At 42.9% G+C, this 24,722-nt stretch overlaps 1 protein-coding gene across 12 annotated transcripts in view; it reads right to left on the bottom strand.

Moving 5' to 3' along the window:
• Positions 1 to 24,722, bottom strand: part of CUL1 (cullin 1) — a 102,700-nt gene that overhangs the window by 1,240 nt on the left and 76,738 nt on the right. For 11 of the 12 annotated variants that reach the window (NM_001246604.1, XM_016945399.3, XM_054687149.2 and 8 more), the window contains 12 exon segments: positions 414 to 527; positions 1,127 to 1,232; positions 1,786 to 1,868; positions 1,947 to 1,994; positions 7,008 to 7,100; positions 9,382 to 9,513; positions 9,997 to 10,073; positions 11,149 to 11,266; positions 12,701 to 12,832; positions 13,222 to 13,270; positions 15,747 to 15,853; positions 15,934 to 16,041. In NM_001246604.1, the coding sequence (NP_001233533.1) occupies positions 414 to 527; positions 1,127 to 1,232; positions 1,786 to 1,868; positions 1,947 to 1,994; positions 7,008 to 7,100; positions 9,382 to 9,513; positions 9,997 to 10,073; positions 11,149 to 11,266; positions 12,701 to 12,832; positions 13,222 to 13,270; positions 15,747 to 15,853; positions 15,934 to 16,041 (1,167 nt within the window). 12 annotated transcript variants of the gene reach the window in all.

Raw genomic sequence — 24,722 nt, 5'->3', positions numbered from 1 at the left:
ATTCTTACCAGGCATGGGAGTGTGCGCTCTAGAATCTGTTTATGTATCACGCAAAAGCAGGCAAAACTGTTTTATGGTGTCAGAAGACACGACAGTGATTTTCTATGGGACACAGGTGCTGGCTGGGGTGGGTGGGCTTCCGGGATGCTGGGCATGTTTCAATTCTTACCTGGGTGCTGATCACACAGTGTATTGACTGTGAAAGTCATCAAGCTGGCACTTCATCATCTGTGCACTTTGTATGTGTGTTTCAACAGAGTTAAACTGAAGCCGACTTTCTTTTATAGAAATCTACTACATACAAAGAAGCCAGCTCCCTCCTTCTTCATGCTACAGCAATCAATCCACTTTTTGCTACATCTTTTATCTTCTAAATTAAGAAAGGAATGTGACTGCTATGTTAAGTCCTGTACCTTGATCACAGGGACTCGAGGTTTGAACCTGGAGGACAGCTGAGTGAGGACCTCACCAAGTAACTGCTGGTGTTTCAGAACCTTCCTCATCTTCATGATTCTCACGATGGCCGCCTATGCAACAAGATAAGGAAAAAGAAGTGCATTTAGAGCTGTAACAACGTTGTATTTATCATAGTTAAGGACAAGCTGCACAGAGGCTGCCGACGCCTATGCACTGGATCACAATTTCCTAACAGGCAACAAACATCCTGCAGGTGAGACGGGAGAGGGAACCAATTCTACCTGCCTATGTTTCAACTCTAACGTGGCAAACATGACAATGTTTGGGTCTTTTGAGCAATTTTACCTCAATAATTTAACTCAACCATAAAGCATTAAAAAAAAGGAGACAAAATTAAATCTTCAAGGCCACGGAAGCTGCCCATCCTCCTCACTGAAGAACTCTCCTTCCCCTCATTTCCGCCGAACCTGCCACAGTGTTTGCTTTCCAACATTTAGAGCAAGAGGACTGCCCTGTTTTGCCTGGTGACATAAAGGACTAAGTCAGATAACAAGGCCCTGGCTCTCGGCCTTGCCACCTTCTGCCATCACAGACCCATTCATCTGGCAATCACTCCTTCGTCACCCCCGCCTACCCCCCACGGCCCGTCCTTGTGAGCCATCCCTGCGTGAGGGACAGCACACCCGGCACAGGCATACAGATAAGTCACCTGAATCAGTAGTTTGCGGTCTTCCTCGATGTTTTTGTGTGTGGTTTCTTGTTCCTGCTTCTGTTCGGTTTTCATTGGCACATTGATGTTAACCCTTAATTTCTTACTATCAAGAAAAATGAGGAAACCGATCACTATTATATTAAAAGGTAGGCAGTGAAGGCTGCTTTCTATTTTTCAACCTTTAAGAAGTGCCCTGCTTCCCTACACAGAGGGGAGAATGTTGATTTCTGTGAGCTCTCCGTGAAAATGTCCTCTGCCCAGCACTGGGTACAGTCCGATCATGGCCTAGTTTCCTACTCGGCCATTAACAGGGACATCCACATTACAGAAAATCCACGTCCCTAATCTGCTCTCCCAAAATTTTGTCAAGTGAGATAAAATCAAGCCACTTGGACATAAAGGTCCAAACTTTCTTGGTGAGCCATTTAAGGAGACTTATTTGCCAAAATAAAAAAAATCCCAGAAGCTCAGAATTGGAGAAACATCAGGCTCGCTGAATGGAATCAAAGGCCTACCTCACACTCCCAGCCTAGTGCCTGTCGCTTCACACTGAGTCCCCGGTCTCCCTTGGTTTGTAACAATACTGAGATCCGTGCTAGGGCTCCCGGGGGACGTGTCTATGGTCAAGGGCCATCTACTTATTAGATTTTTCTTACTTTTTATAACCAAGATATAATTTTATTAAGGTATCTGGCTTCAATTCCACCTCATCAACATTTGCATTTTCATCTTCCAAGACCTGTAAGAAAACAATTGTTACTCTACAATCTCAGGAAAAGGATTCTTCTAGCGTAAGATAAAAAGGGCGCAAACCTACCAATAGCTTCGACTTTAATAAAATCTGTAAAACTTGCGCCAAAATGTCCTGCAATTAAAGAGAAAAAGAGGAAGTTAAAGGGAAAATGCATTTTTCTTTGCAATAACCACCACAGGCAACCTCACAGTCCATTTTCCATTAAAAAAAAAAAAAAATCACCCAAAAGAAGAATATGCTGGAAGGAAAAAAAAGTTGGTACTTCTTAGAAGTTCACTAAATTTACGCTTCCTTCCACCCTGACTTCTAGAAGTGAAATCAACCCCTTTCTGGCCTTCACCACACAATAATAGAAATGAACAACTCTGTTATACTTAAATCAGGTTGAGTAACCCTTATCTGAAATGCCTGGGACTAGAAGTGTTTGGATTTCGGAATACTGCACTGGATTTACAGATTCAGCAGCCCTGATTGGAAAATCCGAAATTTCAACTGCGCCATGAGCATTTTTTTTTTTTTTTTTTTTTTTGAGCATCATGTTGGTGCTCAAAAATGTTTGGATTGTGGAGCATTCTGGAATCTGGATTTTTGGATTAGGGATGTTGAACCTGTATTGGAAACCATGCACAATGAAATCTTCAGGAACTCTTCACTTCTTAAGTGCCTGACAGCTCATCTTAGACACTGATCATCACAAAAGAAATATTAAAGAGCTGCCCAGCAAGACTGAAAATAATGTCCTGCTCATGAGAACGGCGGGGCTCAGCGGCAGGCGACCTTGTCAACTTGCCTTTGATGCACTCAAGCACGTTGTGTGGCCTCTCATCTGTGAATGGTGGGTGTGGTAAACGCTTCCCAGCCCTCCTTCAGCCTCACAGCTTTATGATCCCATGAAATCCAAGGGACCAGCCTGAGGGCACTCACAGAGTCACACGGACTCTTACAACCCACGGGCAGTGGAGTCCTGTCGTCATAATGGGTACCCATTCTGGTCTGAGGATACGTGGTGAAAGCTGTCAAAGCGAGAGGCCTCTCTCTAGTCTAGTAACTGACCCAGAACTGCCAGCAGCCATTCGAATACTGCCCGCTGCATCTAGAGCAGGGTGCGGGGGTGCCCACTTCCTGAGCCAGGTCTGATTGGACAGCATCTACTGTGGGCAGAAAGGAGAGAGCAGCGGCAGCCTCCTGAGGGAGTTCTAACACTGAGAACCACTCAGGAGACCGGCCTAAAATCCTGATCAGAAGCAGCCAAGCAAAGACCTGACAGTCACACCTGTCAGCCCTGTCCTCGGGACCCGTCTGCACAGCCCTCCCCACAGTCTAGGGGGCAACCAGGCCTCCAACCTACAAAGGCACAAACTCATTTTGTTATTAGAATCTGAAGATATATTTAGGAGTAATTCGAAGAATGACTACAAAATAGTCATTCAAAATGACTTTCCTAACTCAGTCCATAAGGCCAGGATTAGCCAGACACGAAAACCAAACGAACATCTTGAGAAAACAATGGAGCAATATCCCTTATGAATATAAATGCAAAACTCGAGAAAATACTGGCAAGCTAAACCCAACAACATAGAAAAAGGATTATATACTATGACCAAGTGGGACTCACCCTAAGAACACCAGGGTAGTTCAACATCAGTGCAATACACCATATTAACAGACAAAAAAGCAGTTATTTTGACAGAGTAGAAAAAGCATTTTGACAAAATACAACACTCTTGCATGATACAAAATTCAATAAACTAAGAATAAAAGGGAACCTCTTTAGTCTGATAAAGGACATCTAGTAAACGCTCACAGCTAACACCATCACTCTTTAACATCACAGTTAAACAGTAAAAGACTGGAAGCTTTCCCAATAAGGGCAGTAACAAGACAAGGATGCTTGTTCTTACCACATCCATTCAACAGTGTACCACAAATTCTAGCCAGAAGAATCAGGCAAAAACAAAGACAAACAAAAAAGAAATAAAAGGCAGCCAAATAAGAAAAGGAAGAAGCAAAACTGCCTGTATTTATAGATGATATGACAGTATATCAAAAAACTCTAAAGAATCCCCCCAAAAACGATTTGAGCTAATAAATTAGAGCTAATAAACATTTAGCAATGTTATAGGAAACAGAATCAAAATACAATAATTAGTTGTACCTTTTTTTTTTTTTTTTTTTGAGACAGAGTCTTGCTCTGTCACCCAGGCTGGAGTGCAGTGGCGCAATCAGGGCTCACTGCAAGCTGCGCCTCCTGGGTTCACACCATTCTCTCGCCTCAGCCTCCCGGGTAGCTGGGACTACAGGCACCTGCCACCACGCCCAGCTAATTTTGTTTTTGTATTTTTAGTAGAGACTGGGTTTCACCGTGTTAGCCAGGATGGTCTCGATCTCCTGACCTCGTGATCCGCCCGCCTCGGGCTCCCAAAGTGCTGGGATTACAGGCGTGAGCCACCACACCCTGCGGTACTTAGTTGTACTTCTATACATTAGCAACGAGCAATCAGAAAGTGGAACAGGCTGGCATGGTGGCTCATGCCTGTGTAATCCCAGCACTTTGGGAGGCCAAGGTGAAAGTGTCACTTGAGCCCAGGAGTTCAAGACCAATCTGGGCAACACAGTGAAACACCATCTCTACAAAAAATACAAAAATTAGCTGAGCATGCTGGCAAGCACCTGTAGTGCCAGCTACTCAGGAGGCTGAGGAGAGAGGATCATTTGATACCGCAGTGAGCTATGACTGCACCATTGCACTCCAGCCTGAGCAAGAGACCCTGTCTCAAAAAAACAGAAAAAAGTGAAATTAAGAAAACAACTCTGCCAGGCACGGTGGCTCACGCCTATAATCCCAGCACTTTGGGAGGCCGAGGCAGGCAGATCACTTGAGGTCAGGAGTTCAAGACCAGCCTGGCCAACATGGTGAAACCCTGTCTGTACTAAAAATACAAAAAATTAGCCAGGCATGGTGGCGCACGCCTGTAATCCCAGCTACTTGGGAGGTTGAGGTGGGAGAATTGCTGGAACCCAGGAGGCGGAGGTTGCAGTGAGCCAAGATTGCACCACTGCACTCCAGCCTAGGAGACAGAGCAAGACTCCGTCTCAATTCAAAAACTAAAAACCAATTCCATTTATAATAGCATCAAAAAGAATAAACCAGGAATAAATTGAAAGTAGTAGAAGATGCATACACTGAAAACCATGAGACACAGTTGAAAGAAAAGACAACCTAAATAGATGAGAAGACATCCCATGTTCATGGAGTGGGAGACTTAAAATACTGCTGAGATGGCAATACTCCCCAGAGCAATCTATAGATTCAGTGCAATCCTTATCAAAATCTCAACTGCACTTTTTGTAGAAATGGACAAGCTGATCTTGAAATTCATAAGGTAACATAAGGGATCCAGAATAGCCAATATAATCTTGGGGGAAAATAAAACAAAGTTAGGGGTCTCGATTTCAAGATTTACTGCAAAACAACAGTAATCCAGACAGTGTGATACTGGCATAGTAAAGATATACAGATCACTGGAAAAGAATTGAGAATCCAGAAATAAACCCATATATACCTATGGCCAACTGACTTTTGACAAGTTTGCCAGCACCAAACAATAGGGAGAGAATAGTCCTTGGCCTCAGACTAGGCAATGATTCCTTAAAAATGACACCAAAACCACAAACAACATAAAGAAAAAATAGATAAAATAGGCTTCATCAAAATTAAAAATGTGTGTATGTAAGAAAGTAAGAAGACAACCCACAGAATGGGAAAAAACATTTGTAAATTACATATTTGATAAGGATCTAGTATACAGAATATTAAAAGAATTCTTACAACTCAACAACAAAAAGACAAATAACCCAACTGAAAAATGGGCAAAGAATTTGATCAAACATTTCTCCAAAGAAGATATACAAATGGCAATAAACACAAAAAAGATTCTACACATCATTAGTTGTTAGAGAAATGCAAGTCAAAAACTGCAAGATACTACTTCACATCCACTGGGATGGCTATAATTTTTTTTAAAAACGAAAATAACAAACGTTGGTGAGGATATGGAGAAACTGAAAGTTTCATACACTGTTGGTGAGAATATGAAATGGCACAGCCACTATGGAACAGTCTGGCAGTGCCTCAAAAAATTCAGCTATTACATGACTCAGCAATTCTATACCTAGGTATATACCCAGGAAAATTGAAAACATGTATTCACAGCAGCATTGTTCATAATTGGAAACAACTTAAATGTACATCAACTGATGAACAAATAAAATGTGGTCCATCTATACACTGGATTATTCGACCACAAAAAGAAATGAAGTACCAACACATGCCAGAACATGGGCAAACCTTGCAAACAGTATACACTGAGGGAAAGAAGGCAGGCACAGAATGTCATGTGTTATATGATTCCATTTATATGAAATGTCTGGAGTAGGCAAATTGATAGCAAATTAATGGTTGTCAGGGGCTGGGAGCTAGCGGGCAGTTACTGCTAATGGGTGCAGGTTTCTTTTTGGGGTGATAAAACACTCTGGAATTGGATAATGGTGGTAGTTCTATAAGCTTGTGAATATACTAAAAACCACTTTGTACACTTTAAAATGACTTTTATGTTATGTCAGATTTTATTATCTAAAATATATCTCAATAAAAAATATGGCTAGCAGGAAAAATACTACTAAAGTGGAAATTTAAGCTTAGTAAGAAAAGCCTAACTGGTTAAATGAATGAGAGAAAAGCATGGATGAGGAGTATGTGTGTGTGTTACACGGAGTTTTATTTTTAAGAGACAGGGTCTCTGTCACCCACGCTGGAGTACAGGGGCACGATCATAGCTCACTGCAGCCTCGACCTCCCAGGCTCAAGTGATCCTCCCGCCCCAGCCTCCCAAGAAGCTGGGACTACAGGCATGTGCCACCATGCCTGGCTCAACAATGAGTTTTAACATGAAGCTTTTTGTAGTGCGTATTCAAATCCTGGAATAAGGCCATATTCATCTGCATGAGGCAAACATCTATTTCAAATTAAAGATGCCCATATCCTCTTCCTTATCTTTCCTAACAATATCCACGAGAACAAGGAAACGGCAAGCTGATAGAACAACGAGCCTGAGATGAGAATACCATTTTAATCTGAGTGCTGTCAGTCAGCTGCTGCACAGTGTAGGCATCTTCCGTGTTGTACTGAAGCAGGATAGCCATCTGGAATGTCGACGCCTTTGCGGCCCCCCATATAAAAGAAAAAGAAGGAAAATGTACATGCATGGAAACACCTCCCAAAATATACAGCCCAAGTTTGAAGAACTTATTTATGAAACAAATTCTTTAAACAAGTACAAAAAAAGCACAGATCTATTTAAAAGGGAATATAAAACGTGGCAATGCCACTACAAGGCAACATTTTCCCAAAGTCATTCATTTTCCATGTTTACAAACATTAAAATAATTTGAGGGTTTTTTTAAAAAACGTATTGTCTATGTGGATATATACTATAGATACGTCCCCACGCATTTATAGAGACAATCACATATACACACACCTGGTATATATGGACATGTTAAGCATCAATCTCCAAATCTGTTTTTGGCACATGAGCTAAGGAATATTATCTTTTGGCACATTATTGATGTAAAACAACACAAATATCAAATTATATTTGGTTTTCTAATCCTAAGTACTTTACTATGAAAGTATGAAAAAAGTAAGTAAAGTATGAAATGGCAAGTGTACTAAATTTTTTTTTTTTTTTTGAGACAAAGTCTTGCTCTGTCACCCAGGCTGGAGTGCAGTGGCACAATCTCGGCTCACTGCAACCTCCGCCTCCCAGGTTCAAGGGATTCTCCTGCCTTGGCCTCCAGAGTAGCTGGGGCTATAGGCGTGCGCCACCACACCCAGCTAATTTTTGTACTTTAGTAGAGATGGGGTTTCGCCATGCTGGCCAGGCTGGTCTCGAACTCCTGACCTTGTGATCTGCCTGCCTTGGCCTCCCAAAGTGCTAGGATTACAGGCTGAGCCACTGCACCCGGCCCTGAAGTGTCTTCTAAAAGACAGGTAGCACGTGTTGGTTCCTGATTGCTGAGTGTGTGCGAGCGAATAAACACCCCGAGGACTCCTTCCTCTCTTCTCCCTCTTTTCTTGCATAATCGACAGCAACAAATAATGACCCATGACTGTCAGTCACTGCTTGCCTTGGCAAGACCTTGGTCAATGGAAAGAGAAACAAACAAAAAACGCCACATGCCTGTTTCAGGGCGGCCCACAGACAACACTGCTTCCAGGGCCTTGAACAGAGAGATACAAGGGAACGAGCGTGTTGCTAATGTTTTCTATTGGGCCCGCTCTGGGCTGCCTTAACACGGCAGACACACCCTAGGCAAAGCCTCCGCCCTGTCAAAAACTGGACACTGAAATTCCAGGTACTGTAGTGGAACACATGGATTCTTCTATGTATATTTGGGGATAAATGAAACAAAATTTCAATTGTATAGTAAGAAACATTCAAGTTGATAAAGACCTCTGGAGCCAGCATAATACTATGCATTTTAACAATTTTAAGTCACAGTAGATTTACGAAAAGTTTAAATTAATGAGCAGCTTGAGTCTGCAGAACAACCCATTCTGGAGTTTCTTAATACTTAAACACAGACTTGCAATTCTTCTTAGAAACTCACTGGTGAAACCTTCTCAGAGACTAAAATATGCCATTACTTGTGAAGCCCACTCAGTACAAAAGTGGAAGTAGAAAGAGCTTGGACTTTTTTTTCTTTTTACTTTAAAAAATATCTAGAGATGGGGTCTTGCTATGTTGTCCAGGCTTGTCTCAAACTCCTAGCCTCAAGTGATTCTCTGGTCTCAGCCTCCCAAAGCGTTAGGATTACAAGCGTGAGCCACCACACCAGCCAAGCCTAGACTTTAAGAGAAAAGACTTTAACTGAAATTTTGGCTCAGATACATATAAGCTAGGATTCAGAGAAATTCACTTAAATTAACCCAAGCTTCAGTTTTCTCCTCTACAAAATGGAAATATTCTTAGTTACATAGTTATAAATTAGGTTGTACTCAATATTGTTGTCAGCACTGAGTGTTATCAATGTGAAAGTGCTCTGTGTAAGGTGGAGAGCTGATGTAATGAAATGCATGCAACTCCAGCTTTTGAAGTCACTACCTGAACAGCTGATGTGTGTCAGGCAGGAGCGGTGCCAAACACTTACTAAATACATTATTTAATTTTCACATCAATTCCCAACTATAAGTACTAACACTCCCATTAATGGAGGAGAAAACTGAGGCTCACAATCATTAAATAACTTGCTCCCCAGCCAGAAAGAATTGGAATTTGGTTCATCTGATTCTTACAACTCCATGCTTTAAACCTGCCACTATTTCACCAGAAGCTGAATTCTAGATTCTGCTGCTGAGTCAGCTGATAATGATTTCCATAATTTGCCTTATGTTCATTTAGAATAGAAAAATTTTAAGATAAAAATGTGATCTTACCTGCAAAGTATATCTGTTTTTGAAGCAGTTAGTTACCAATTCTCCTTTAGACAACTGATATAACCATGTCAATTTTCGGCCACTGTGGCGGCTGGCGTAGAAAGCTGTGAATCGCTGATAACTACGTTCCAACTAGATAAAAGGACAGCATTATATGGAATACAGATCTCACCACATCCTACAGGCAGCGTTTCTAAGTAAAGCACACTGTTCCAAGCTTACAGTACAAAGTCAGTGCTTACATAAAAGTAAAATACAAACGCCAGGTGTCTGCCTCTCTTGTAAAGCACTTTAAGCACTGGAAGGTACAATCTTAAAAAAGGTTTGTACTTCAAGACCAGCAGGTCCATCGAGGTGTTCATTACAGAACTAATTAGGTTCTGCTTTACAAGATAAGGAAACATGTCTGTAGAGCCGGGACAGACAGCCCACCTTTAGACATCCAGACCTGCCCCACTGCACAGGGCTCTTCCCTGAGTGTTGCCCCCACGGTTCACCGTGATGCAGCCAGCCAGCAGGAAGGCCATCTGCAGGCCTGTCCCCTTCCACAGTGAAGGCTGCCCTGCCCCACCCTCCACTTAGCACTAATGGGATGGCAGACAAACCCATCCTTACCTCTGATGGCAAGGCAAACGTACAAGACTGCTGGAAGGGCCAGGACCCGGAGCTCAGCACTTGAATGCTGAAATCCACTGTGGGGCGGAAGAGAGGGGAGAGTGAACATTCTGGAATACATTAATTAGTTTATAAGTTGAAAAATTCAATCATTTCAGATGAATGTGGATTGCTCTTTATTAAAAAGCACATTGAATAAAAATCCTGCTTGAATATAAAATTAAGAATTGAACATTTTATTCAATTAAAATTAGCAAAAAGTGCAAGAGCCAGATACTCTTGTCTTCCAAAGAGTGAGAGTCTTCATTTTGCTTCCACCTCGGAATTCTGCTGTCACACGCCTGCCCTGCTTCCCTTGCTTTCCTTTTCTGTCCTGAATCACTCAGTCCACTCAAGCTACGCCTGTGCTCGCCAGGCCCGGCATCATCACAGCCCCAGACTCATGCAAACTCACAAGCAGGAGAAAACCGCTAACTTCATTATAGTGTACGTTTCACTTATTACTGCGAAACGACACACATGGTCTATAAATTATAACAGTAATTTCATCTTCACAGATAGTTAAAAAGCCCACTGGCAAAACTGTCCAGTTTTACAATAGAATTGTCATTCTGATTTGGGAAAAATAAAATTCTCCATTTTTCATTTAAAAAGACAAAGATGATCAAAAGATGATGTAAGCATAAATCTGCCATCCTACTACTATGCAAGGCCCTAAAATACCAGCCCAGCTGCCTCTCCTGGAGAACTGAATCACCTGCACCTGCCTGTACTGATCCCTAATCCCAGTCTGAAGCCACAGGTCTTTAGCTTGACTGTTACCTATGCAGGCCAAGTGAACATTAAAATAAATGCTAGAATGGATCCAAGCTAAGGTTTACAAGACAAAACCACGCCTGTGAGTCCCTCCCCAGATCCCAACCGGTGGTGACCTTGCCCCAGTAGAGCTGACACCACTTCAAGGGTTGTCATCTCCTAATGTCACATGGGAGTCGGGGGAGGAGGGCTGGGCATTTGGGAGGAATCTCCCGCTTCTTAGTTCTTGAATTTCTGACAAAGCCCCTCCCATCTTTACCTAATATTTTGTCATTTCTTCATTTGCTACAGAGAACTCTGCCTGTAAACACAACATAGAGACACACGGATACTCACAGTCTAGGGGTTCTGAGTTTGTCAAGTGCTTTTTGAATTGCTCGTTCAGATCTTTGCTCACGCCAATGTCTTGAAACATGCGCTGAAGTTTAGAGGTGTACTCGAACCCGCAAGCTTGCTGAGAAGAACCCAGATGACTGTCTTATTAATTTGTACAAAAATATAAATGTATACAAGGGAATCTTAGAGAAATCAGAGTATACAATATATACTTAATTATATGGAACTACTAGCAAAGCTAGTAACATTTTGCTATATTTTACAGTACAAATATGCATGGATTAATATTAATACACTGTCAAAAAACCCCACAACTCTATGTTGCACAGTGAAGTGTTCACACACACAATTCATACACAATTTGTGAGCATTTAAGAGCAAGGTGTCCTGACACTGGTAGAATACAATGATGAAATAATCTATCTCTATCTCTTACCAGAAGCTGAACTGTGTGCCCCCAAAATCCCTATGTTGAAGCCCAAACCTCCAATGTGATGCCGTGTGGAGGTATGAGGTCTTGAGCACGGGGCCTCACAATGGGATTGGTGTGCTTGCAAGAGATGCGCAAGAGCTCTGCACTCTCTCTGACACGTGAGGCACTGCAAGAAGGTGGCTGCCTACAAAGCAGGAAGAGGGCCCGCACCAGGAACCCCATCAGCTGGCACCCTGATCTCGGACTTGCGGCCTCCAGAATTGTGAGAAACTATTTCTGTTGTTTAAGCTACCTGGTCTATGGTATTCTGTCATGGCAGCCCACGCTGACAAAGATACCTACATAATTTCGGGTCAAAGTAAAATATGCTCCAAGTCAGATAAGGGCACTCGACAGCGCCGACACACAGGCGCGCAAAGGAGGTGGCAGAGGAAGAGCTGCGTGACCACAAAGTAACCAAGCCCAGAGCAAACAAAACCTCCACTCAGCTCCAGGCCAGCACAGTGTGAAAGTGTGAATGTGCTGCAAGGCTAAAGGTGTGGGAGGCAGGAGAGGCCCCACAGATGGTGAGCTGAGCCCAGCCAGGCCTGGGTAGGATGGAAGCCCCACAGTGGGGTGGGGAAGGGGTTGGGAAGGCACCGGGGCCCAGCGAGAGTAGAGTGATAGTTGTGGGAGGCTTTCAGAAGAGCAGTGGCAGAGCTTCTTGTACAAACCACTGCACAAACTCCTCTGCCTGCCTCATAACCTGGAGAGACTAAGAGCTTTCTTATTTTTTTCTGAGACAGAGTCTCACTCTGTTGCCCAGGCTGGAGTGTAGTGGCACGATCTCGGCTCACCGCAACCTCTGCCTCCCGGGTTCACGCCATTCTCCTGCCTCAGCCTCCCAAGTAGCTGGGACTACAGGCGCCCGCCACCATGCCCGGCTAATGTTTTGTATTTTTAGCAGAGACGGGGTTTCTCCGTATTAGCCAGGATGGTCTCGATCTCCTGACCTCGTGATCTGCCCGCCTCGGCCTCCCAAAGTGCTGGGATTACAAGTGTGAGCCACCGCGCTCGGCCACAGAGCTGTTTTAATAATGACTCAGAAGCTGGGATTTTTCAGGAAAAGATGAAACTCACCTTTAATTTGGAGATCATGCTGGCTTCGGCATCGTCACTTGCACTGTTCTGGTGGACGAGCCTCTTGGCGAGCATCTTCGCGTAGAACTTCTGAAATACGTCTTTGTCTTCTATGTACTTGAAGACAACCATCTGGCAAAGCCACCGAGACAACACACTTAACCAGCACACACACAAGCCGACAGTGCAGAGCCGACTGTCACCGGCCACAAGCCAGGAGCCAAGATGTGCCTTTGGCTTTGGGCAGGTCTGTACGCCAACGTTTATGATGGCAAAATCTCCACTCCAGAGTCTTGAAAGTTTTGTGAATCCCTTAATTCAGTGAGTTGGACTGACTGAGTATTAATGAGAAAAGTATGAATGCTAAAAGTAGTAACTCAATTTAGGAAGTAAAACCAGAGATTCAAAATAAAATCAATGATTATTACTTTTCACATTTCAGAGGCCCTCTATAAATAACATTACAAACAGCTTGTGAAATACACAGCTACTGGAAATGGGTATGCTCATGAAGCACTTACCACTTGATTGAGTGTGTCTTCTAGTTCTGCCTCCTCTGGGTTCTTGGAACTGAAAATTTTAAAAAGATACCATGTTTTAAAACATCAGTACGTTTAAACAAGCACCACTTAGCCAGAATGCAGCTTCAAGCATTCAAAAGATCAGTTCTCATCAGATTAGTGCAGAGGAAGAGGGAAGGTTGACTTTCCTTACCTACAGCAAATTGGCAATCTCATACTGTAACCTCAACACTGAAGAGCAGATTATGAAGTAGTCATTTAGAATATCCAAGGTGAAAACCAACAGGAGATATTTATAAAACATTTCCAAAAACATTCTGAAGAAGTTTGCCTTTAAGATAATCCACTTAAACTTCAGTAAAGGAAATTCACTTTACCAATTGCTTTCTAGTCTGCTGTAATTTAACTTTGGAGACATAAAAAGGCACATAGATTCCCTTTCATGGCCCAGTCATTAAAGATGATGAAGGGGTTTAAATTCCTACTAAACTGCTGCCCTCTGTAGTTGTATGTACAAGAGATGATTGTCCTTTAACAACTGATTCATTCTATGAACAAACAATAATTCAAAGGTGAATTAAAGGTAGATGAATTTTTGTACAGGTCTTTTCTACAAGACTGCTTTATAAACAAGACCCCCTAATTCATATAAAACGAATCAGCCACCACAGAAAACTCTGAAGAGGTGTCTCCAACTTTAGAACAGTTGGTTCAGAAAACCCAACCCTATTCTTGGCACTCTTGGGTCTGGGGTGTTCCTCTTCCCTTGGAGCAGTTTAACTTAGTGCCTCCCTGACTCCACTCGCCCAACACACGCTCATTAAAGAGGTGCTGTGGAAATGTCTCTGCCATTCTGTCTGCATCAGTGGCCTTAACTAGTATTAGTAGACTTGACGAGGGACATTTATGAAAAGACAAAGGATAAAAAGGACACTAAGGCCAGGTGTGGTGGCTCACACCTGTAATCCCAGCACTTTGGGAGGCTGAGGCGGGTGGATCACTTGAGGTCAGGAGTTCGAGACGAGCCTGGCCAACATGGTGAAACCCTGTCTCTGCTTAAAAAAAAAAAAAAAAAAAAAATTAGCCGGGTGTGGTGGCACGCCTGTAGTCCCAGCTGCTCAGGAGGCTAAGGCATGAGAATCGCTTAAACTCAGGAGGCAGAGGTTGCAGTGAGCCAAGATTGTGCCACTGCACTCCAGCATGGGCGACAGAGTAAGACTAAGTCTCAAAAAAAAAGGACACTCTAAGTGTTCTGTCAAACAAACTGAATGAAGACCCAGCGGAGTATCTCCACAGTCATAACACGCAGCCCCCTAAAATGAAACCAAGTCATCAGAGGCCTTCCAATTTAAAGTCCCCTCTCATTTCTGGAGAGGATCTGATCGCAATTGTTAAATTACACATTAAACCAGGAATAAATACTCCTGTTTATTGCAATAAACAGGAAAAAAAAATCAAACACTCAGAGTTTCTCACTGGCCTTGGGTAAACTGCGTTAAGAGAAAGCTATTGACCTTCATCAAATGTTTTCCCATCATTTACCAAAAAGGTCACATAGTTGGTACATGGTTCTCTGTTCATGTAGTAAATTACATCAGACTTGGTACTGCTGGGTTATCCTTACGTTCCTAGAAAGCTATACTATGTTGTGAAGAATTATTTAGTTCACTGGGAAATCTGGCTTGTTAATATTTTACTTAAGATTTCTACAACTCTATTCTCAAGTGACCCTTGTTTGTAGTCTTTTCATTCTGGTATGTGGGTATTTCTCGGTCTTTTTTGTATCGGGGTTATGCTAGCCTTCAAGAGCTGTTTAAAATATAATTTATTAATATCAAAACCAGTATAATTTTGGCGTGTGGAAAACTATTGCAACAGAAAGCCAGAAGGAGATTAGCTTCCTTCATTAAAATCTTTAAAACTTATTGTTGTGATATCTGAAATAGAGCATTTCTAAACTGAAGGAAACTTAAAGTGAAAGAGAAGCTGAGAAAAACCAGAACACACAAACAAAAAATTCAATGAGAACTTCAAAAAACACACGCAGAGGAGAAAGCTATATATTATATTGCTTCCAGATCTTAATACACATAAATTGATTAGAAAACATATCAATTGAGAAATAAGATTCAAAAGTAAAGAATATGAAACAGCAACAAAAACTCATCTAACAAAAATAAATTTAAAACTACACAGAATAACAAAGGTAATCTACGGCCATACCACTCTGAACTGGACGTGCCCAATCTTGTCTGATCTCAGAAGCGAACAGGGTGGGGCCTGGTTAGTGCTTGGATGGAGAATAACCAAAGTCCCACAATGCATTGAGACATTTCTGTTTGAAAAACAGCCAGTGGGAGGGAATGCAGATTTTCAACGGGAAAGACGATTATGTTTAAGCATTTTCTCATAACGTACAAAAATTCCAATTTAATGTATGTAAAATGTAATGTAGGTTTTAATTCCTCATATAAAAGCTGAGATTTTAAACAGGCATACTAAGAAAACATAGGGTCATTTAATACCTTTTCTTCAACAAGGAGTCACAGTATCGAGCCAGCAACTCAGGCGATTTACTGGATGATTGGGCCATCTTGGTAACCGCGTTGTTGTTTATGAAGCGACCACAAGCCTGCGTTACACGGAATATAGTTAGAGACAAACGCCCCATCCATATACACTACAGGCAAGTCACAACCCTCACACACCTACCTTATCAAGAGCAGCCACAAAGCCAGCGTCATTGTTGAATGCAGACATTACCAGGGCATTGTATTTTTTATGAACATCAAGCACTGTCTGTACATACATTTTGGGGTCCTTAAATGGGGGCAGAAATAGAAACAAAAGTTGGTTATTGGGGATTAAATTGTGTATTAAGGTATACAATGCATGTACTAGCATACAAAATATTCTAAAAGCTATAGATACCTTTTCAAAGTTAAGAGAAAAGAGCAAGAAATACTTTTGGTACCATCGTTGAAACACATAGGACATTTTGTTTATATACATAAAAGAAAAAACAATCTATTCTCCACACTCAAAACTAAATATTGATTCCGAGCTTGCATTAAAAACAGTGAAAACTCAAAGAGATCATGAAAACAGCATTTTCCAAGTGACAGTTCTGCTTTGCCAATTCCTCCTTGTTAAACAGTGGAACTCTGGACTCTGTTTCAGCTGGAGAAGGCGTTTAGCCGCCGAGGTCGGTCATCAGCCCGGCTGGGCAGGCAACGCGAGGGAAAGCGGCGCTCAGGGCGGGAGTCTGACTGCGGCCCCCACCCACTGCAAACCAGAGGCGCGGATCCGCGTGGCGCTGCCGGGGGCCAGGGCCTCATCGCAGGACGGGAAGAGGGGCAGAGCGCGGCGCAGGGCAGCAAAGGGGCCTCCCCGGAACAAGGAACAACATGGAAATGCAACGGGAAGGCTGGCCGCAGAGGCTCCTGTGGCCAAAGGAAGGCGGCGACAATGGAAGGCAAAGGAGACGGAGCTAAGTGCTCATGAGAAAAACAGCGCTGCTGCTAGGCATGCAGTGCACGCCGCCACCACCCTTCATGAGACCGCAAAAGCCCACACTGGGAAGCAGGTGCTGTTTTCATCCCCATTCTACAGATGTAGAAAGTGTCACAGCTAAGCACACTGCCAGGAAATGGCGCCAGGCACAGGCTTGGCTCCGGGCTGCGAGGGAGCCCGGCTGGGAAGGTTGGTGGGAGGGAGCCCCGGGTCACCCCCAGCCAAGCACAGATCCAGGCGCCGCGGCACGCCCATGTTTCCACATCACGATACATTAATCTGCAGGGCTCAGGTGCCAGAAATCAGCATTCCCAATTCTACCTATTCTGCATTTTTTATAACATTTGATTTACTTGTTTTTAAATAACAATGAGTAAGGATGAATGATTTTTCTGCAACAGGGTTACACTTAAGAGTGTCAGAAGTTTCCTGTTAAAAAAAGCTCTATATAATAAATGCAAGGTTTATTATTATTATGAATATATTGTGCTAAGTTCAATAAGATATAAATATGGTCTCCACCTGACATAAACATTTGATAAGAGAAAACATTAAAAGGGAACTTAATGCAAAATAATTGCCAAATAAAAATCACTTAATATTGAAAGGCAGTATTGCAGATATTTAATATTTTAAAATTACCATTTTAAAAATGTTAAAACACACAGAGCGTGAACTGCACTACCAGATAGCCTTGCTCTTTGTTTCATGGCTATCCCAGACGTAGGGAAACTTCTTCCACTTTGCCTGGATGGTCTTAATCTTCAGAGTGAACCAAAAGCAGCTCCAAGTTGGGCCATATCTTACTTCATATAAGCTTGCTTCTTTTAAACAATGAAAATATTTTCTGCTTGACCTAATTGTGGTTTTGTCACTGAAATAGATATTGCTTCTGCCAATTCAGATTTTAGATCACTTTCAGATTTCGTGTCAAATTATTCCAGAACATTCACATATTCTTCTCTCTGCCTTCCTTCTGTTACAGTATTTACAAAGTGCTCCAGCCTACAGCGAGGATTCAAACACTGGAAAATGCTAGAAACGTTACTGGGTAGTTTTCGAATACGGTAACATGCAGGATCTCTTAACAAGTTAACGGCCCTACAAAGAACTGCGTGTCACAACTGCCAATTGAAGGACTCAATTTGCTTCCAAAACTTGCTATTTTTTTGGAAGACCCCTCACAGGGTTTATATATAGTATGTTATGTATATAAATATTGATACTTATTTTATTTGCAAGAATGACTTCACCCTTAGCAGCAGAGGGGCTACAGATCCACACTTACAAGGCCTTGCCCACCTGGCAGCCTGACCACTCGGCCTGCACGGCTTCCCTGCCACACGCCTTCACCCTCATTCCCGAAAACGCCAGCCTCGACTTACTCACGCTCTTGCTTGCGACTTGTCATTGGTGGACTCCTCTGAACCAGTGATGTCTCTATGTTGACTATAATGTTTCCGAATTATAATACTTTTCCGTATTTTCTCAAAATGTGCCATTTTCCCTCAGATTTGTAATTTGGAAAAATACCAATTTCCCAAGGAATGCCAGGAACGACTTCTCACATGGAAAGCCAAATCTCCAGGAGTAAAGAAGTCTTCAGACTCCAATTCCAAAATTCTTTCGACTACAGCAGTCTGGCTGGTGAGACGGGAGGACTCGCATGGAACCTACTAGAGGAAAAGTGTCACAACACTGGCCTTGGCCGGGCGCGGTGGCTCACGCCTGTAATCCCAGAGCTTTGGGAGGCCGAGGCGGGCAGATCATGACGCCAGGAGTTCTAGACCAGCCTGGCCAACACGGTGAAACCCCATCTCTACTAAAAATACAAAAAAATCAGCTGAGGGTGGTGGCAGGCGCCTATAATCCCAGCTACTCGGGAGGCTGAGGCAGGAGAATCGCTTGAACCGGGAGATGCAGGATGCAGTGAGCCGAGATGGCGCCACTGCACTCCAGCCCAGGTGACGGTGCGAGACTCTGTCAAAAAAAAAAAAAAAAAAAAAAATCTGGCCTTGAAAATGTGAATTTAGCATTTGAGGTTCAGAGAAAAGCCATTTTTTAGGAACTGGTCAAGAGGCAGACAACACACTAGAATAATATACGGGAGAGAATTTTAAGGAACCTAGTCAGCAAATAGAGAAAAGATGTTCAAAAGGGGAGTAGATTTAGCATTCAGGAGGTAAACGAGGAAGACAGGTTATAAAACAGAGAGGAGAGAGATCAGCTGGATCAAATGGATGTTTTTCAAGAAAACAAAGAACAAAGGTTTGAGGCTTAAAAAAATAAAGTAGTAATGGGTTTGATTCAGGACCCTCCGTGTATTCACGAGAGCTTTTCACATGTGAGAAACAGGAGGACATCTCCCAGGGCCTGTCCCTAAGGGCTCATTCAACTCCTACATGATTTCAGTTGTTGTTATACCGAGGACGGACACATTCACATCCACACCAAACTTCCCCCAGGTGAGCCCGTGTGGCCTGCCCTGGGCTATCATGGGATTTCCAAAGCCTATGTCACGAATGGCCTGATCTGCTCCCCAGTCCTGTGTTCTCTGGAGCTCTTCTCGGCAAGTGCCACCACTCACCCAGCGGCTCGAGCCAGGCACCCAGGACTCAGTTCCTGCTTTCCAACTCATGAATCCTGTGAATCCACTCAATCCATACAACCCGTCCATTTCTTTTCAACGTTTTATTGTGGAAAAAATTCAAATATATTCACAATTAGAAAGAGTAGTAAAACTTACCCCATGTACTCATCATCCAGTTTTAACAAATGTCGAAACACAAAACCTGTCCGTTACAAAGCCAGTGTCTCTGCATCATTCTCTCCATTCCCCGCACGACCAGCCCAGTCTCCAGTGGGCCACTATCACTATCTGAACCACGACAACAAACCTAACTAACCTAACTGGTATACTTGTGTTGTTAGTCAAGGTTCCCTAGAAGGACAGAACTAACAGGAGATATATATATACGGGAGTTTATTAAGTATTAACTTACACAATCACAAGGTCCTACAATAGGCTATCTGCAAGCTCGAGGAGCAAGGAGAGCCAGTCTAAGTCCCAAAACTGAAGAACCTGGAGTCTGATGTTCGAGGGCAGGAAGCATCCAGCATAGGAGAAAGATGTAGGCTGGGAGGCCAGGCTAGTCTCGCCTTTTCACGTTTTTCTGCCTGCCTTATATTCGCTGGCAGCTGATTAGATGGTGCCCACCAGATTGAGGGTGGGTCTGCCTTTCCCAGCCCACTGACTCAAATGCTAATCTCCTTTGGCAACACCCTCACAGACAAACCCAGGATCAATACTTTGCATCCTTCAATCCAATCAAGTTGACACTCAATATTAACCATCACAACTTGTAACAACTCTTCTTCCTTTTCACCCACTTTCTACATGGCAGCAAGCACATATATCTCGTCGATTCCATGACTGTATCACTCTCCGTTGGTTTCCTCTTGCACCCTTAGGATTAAGCCAATATCATCAACACAGCTTTCAAGGTTTTCCCTGGTCTGGCCAGCCCATGCTGCCTTCTTCGTTCTTAGAATGGGCTGTGTGTACACCCACTGAGGGGCTTTGTTGTGTCTGGGATCCCCCTTTGCTTAGCTAGCTCTAACTCTTTTCTCCATCTCAAACACTTTTTTCAGTGATGCTTTCTCTGAATTTCCAAGATAGGCCGAGGCTGCCCTGTTAAGACTACCCAAACCCCATCCCAACACTTATCACACCTGCCAATTCCTTGCTGGGTACATCTCGGTGTTGCCCACTGGGACCATGTCTGCCTGCTACCACTGCCGTACTTCTAAGTACCTAGTGAAGTGGCATTCATCAAATAATCTCCTAAATGGCTAAACCAGGAACATAATGATAATCATAACTGAATTATGACCTTTTATTCCATACATTTCCACTAAAAGGATAATTCTAAAGGCCAATTTCATGAAGAGAAAATACACGTTAAGAGTCTCACATAACTTTTTATCTTACTCTTTCTTAAAAACGTAAACCGAATATGGCATACAAAGAGGTGTGAGGGCATCATCTCATGGAGAGCTGGTATATATTTACACACAATTTCTGGGGATCAGTTGTGGTGCTAAGTGATACTTTAACACTCGAACACTTCCTAGTAACCCAGCACCATTCAAGAATATTGCTAAAGAGGAATAATGGGGTGCTACAGCCTCGAGGGGAGCATCCTTCACCATTTCATCTACATAAACTGGTGCTCTCCGGGCTGAGGGGACAGATCTGACAGTCTGTGGAAAGCTGCTCTTGCCTACACTACGTCTGAGGGTACATTCAGCCTCCACATCTTTCATCCAGCCAGGGGCTAAAGAGAGCAGATCAATTACAAGAGCTTTAGGAGAGTTCCCTGAGGACAGGCAGTCAACAAGAACAGATCAACCTCAGGACACCAGGACCTGGCTTGACACTGTCCACAGTCTTACCTCTAGATAATTTTTCCTTAAAAAGGGGAGAGAAATGAGGCCCCACTAAGTAACAAAAACATATCGTGCAGTTGTTTGGGGGCAGTGTCATTCTTCCCATTAGCATCAGCACTTGGTCTTCAAGTAACATTATCTCCACGCAAAACATAGAGAAGCAAAGGCTTCAGAAAAAAAACCATAGAGAGTATGTGTGCAGACCATGCACTTGGACCATTATCTGGGAAGGTGCTCAATGGTATCCCCACCACCCAGCATGGTTCTGAGGTTCCCACCACTGCCAGTCTGTGCGTGCTCAGGGGAAAACATTAATTTTGATATTAATAGGCAAAAAAAGGGGGACATAAGTGTTAGATCTCAAAAATCATTTAGAAATAATCTTGCATTTTCTTAATAGGCCTTTTCTACTGTATCATCTCACCTCTTTCAATAAGCAGAAACCAACAGTTCTTCAGATGGAGCGTGGTTTAAAGTTTAAAATACTGAGACAAAAACACTAACAATTCAGTAAGTGCTCTCTTTCCTCATTCTTCTTCTTCTTCTTCTTCTTCTTTTTTTTTTTGACACAGGGTCTTCTTCTGTCTCCCTGGCAGGAGTGCAGGAGTGCAGTGGCATGATCTCGGCTCACTGCAACCTCTGCCTCCCTGGTTCAAGTGACTCTTCTGCCTCAGCCTCCCAAGTAGCTGAGATTAGAGGTGCATGCCATGACACCCAGCTAATTTTATCTTTAGTAGAGATGGGATTTCACCATGTTGGCCAGACTGGTCTCAAACTCCTGAACTCAGGTGATCCACCCGACTCAGCCTCCCAAAATGCTGGGATTACAGGCGTCACCCACCGTGCCTGACCTTCATTATTTTCATGGCGATGCCCTGGCAATGTTAAACAATGCCAGCAAGAAAATGCTCCTCCCCCAAAGCCTCTATTGGTCTAAATTCAAAAATGTTGCTGCAGTTGCCCCTGGATTTCAGTCATATACACGTAGGATTGGAATGAGCACATTTTAAGTCTTCCCTTTACTACGCATCGTATGACTACATGAGAGTTAATGTGGAGAACTCTCCAACACGTGCAGACTCAGCTAAAACATTTGTTTGAAGAGGGAGTTCCTCTGGGTTCCTCAGGACTCACATGACTAATAATAAACCACTGGTTGACATCTATGGACTACTTCATCCAACAACAGCAGAATATACTTTCTTTTCAAATCCACCTGCCTCAACCTCCCAAAGTGCTGGGATTACAGGTGTGAGCCACCATGTCCAACCTTTTCTCGTTATTTTAACCGGCCTATCTGCTGCTACTTTTTGCTTCAATCATCAATATCTATCTTGGAATCATGGCTCTGCACCTCAGACCACAATTTTTAAATCTTTAATCTCATTGTCACCTTTGGATTCTGATCTACTATCTACACATTCCTGATCCCAGCGCCATAACTGTGTGGGTTTCATTTTGATTCTGGCCTTTGTTACGCCCCCTGGTTGTTCCCCTAGTCCTGGCTGACACCTACATTTCCTTTAGTTCAAGGTGAGGCTGAAGTCCTTGTTTTCAGCCTTTCAGAATGTACTCTGTAAATGTGGAGGCTGTAGGTGGACTAGATTTAGGGGCTGAGTGTTTACAGACGAAAATGTTAAACTTTGAAAGCAGAACTAAGACTTGCCAGGAAAGACTGACTTCTCTGAAGAGAATGAAAAGATTCCCCAGGTAGAATGTTTCAGAAAGGAATAATTAAGTTAGTTCAGAAATAGAAGTAGTGTATAGGAAGATGAGTATAGGGCTGCCTGACTCAGTGAGGATGGACAGGAAAGAGAAGTTCATGGGCAGGGTCTCTAATTGGCCTTGAGCCAATCAAGGGTTACTTCAGTACTTATTTAAACTACAATTTAGTTGATGTGGGTATAAAGTCAAATTTGGGTAGGGACGTGCATCCATAGTGGATTTGCTTGTGAAATGATTAAAGTCTTCCCTACAATTAAGAGAAAGAAGGGCGTAGGTTGGATATAAAAATGACAGCCTGGGCCGGACGTGGTGGATCACACCTGTAATCCCAGCACTTTGGGAGGCCGAGGAGGGTGGATCACCTGAAGTCAGGAGTTTGAGACCTGCCTGGCCAACATAGTGAAACCCCATCTCTACTAAAAATATAAAAATTAGCCAGGTGTGGTGGCACCTGCCTATAATCCTAGCTACTCAGGAGGCTGAGGCAGGAGAATCGCTTGAATCTGGGAGGCGGAGGTTGCAGTGAGCCGAGATCATGCCACTGCACTCCAGCCTGGGTGAAAGAGTGCGACTCCATCTCAAAAAAAAAAAAAAAAAAGCCTGGTTATGTTAGACTCCAAAATGACAACTGTGTACATTTTCGTTTAGGGAAAATGATTATTCTCTTCGTCTCATGGCAAGACAAAATAAATCCAAACCATCCTTGTTTCTCTGAAGTTATGTACCTGTAATTCACAAATTTAGCTACGTGCTATCTGAATCAATGTATATTATCAGCATATATCAGCTTTTTGTGTAATTAAATGTCTGACTTACTGTACAAAACCATGCTTCCTTTTGTCCTAAAGACACTCTTTCTCCTTTCCAACATCCACTTAATCAAAACCTGCACATTTGTTTCTTAAAAAAATGTTTTAATATAGAAAATTTTCAATATGTTCAAAATGAGAAAAGAATAGTAAAATCAACCCCCATAAACCCATTAGCCAGCTTTAAGGAATAGCTATGGCTCTAAGAGTCTATGAGTTTCTCATCTGACCCTCTTCCTGTGTGTGTAAGCTGATTTTATCCATGTGTATCCTATCTCCTTTGAACAAACCAAGCCGGGTTACACTCCAAATGTAAGGTTCTGTAGCTAATTTTATCAATGACTGGACAGTGTTCTTTTCTTACCATCCAGAGAATGTTTGCATCAAGACTCAGTTATTTAATCACGCACTTCACTACAGAAGAGAAAGGGGATCTTGGATGTCTAAACTAAACCCAAACTCAAATCTACCAGAAGTAGCTGGTAGTACATTCGTCTGTTCACTGGTCTAAGTTCACACATGACTGGGCTTTTATAATTATTTCTAACTCAACTTCCCAATCTAAATCACAGAACTTTTTCTGCTAATGTACTAGGATCTACCCCTTAGTCTTCCATTGAAAAATAACTTGCCGGAGCTACCTAATTTCTGCCTATCAAATTCTCTATCTGATGTGCTGCCTTTTTTAAGTATTATACCATCACCCCAATCCTGGAGCCAGCTACTGAGAGCAGCTTCTGAAAACTTCTCCTGTTTCAACACAGCATTTCTCTCAGAACTGCAAATAAAGTTCACAACATTTCTCCCCAGTCAGTGTCTGCAGCCCAACACTCCCAACACTCCAATGTTAGACCCAGCAGCCCTGCCGGGTGTTGAAGTATCTCACAGACCCATCTCTGTTGGGCCACACTGCAATACCTGTTAGGCTGAGGACACTAAATCAAGATATGGTTTCAAAGAGGACTTGTGCTTTTTTGTTGCTACTTCTGCCCTGAAGAGCAAGTG

Source organism: Pan troglodytes, chromosome 6 (assembly GCF_028858775.2).
Source record: "Pan troglodytes isolate AG18354 chromosome 6, NHGRI_mPanTro3-v2.0_pri, whole genome shotgun sequence".
Taxonomy (NCBI): Eukaryota; Metazoa; Chordata; class Mammalia; order Primates; family Hominidae; genus Pan; species Pan troglodytes.
The sequence above is the reverse complement of the archived record's forward strand: the minus strand, read 5'-3'. Positions and strand labels throughout refer to the sequence as shown.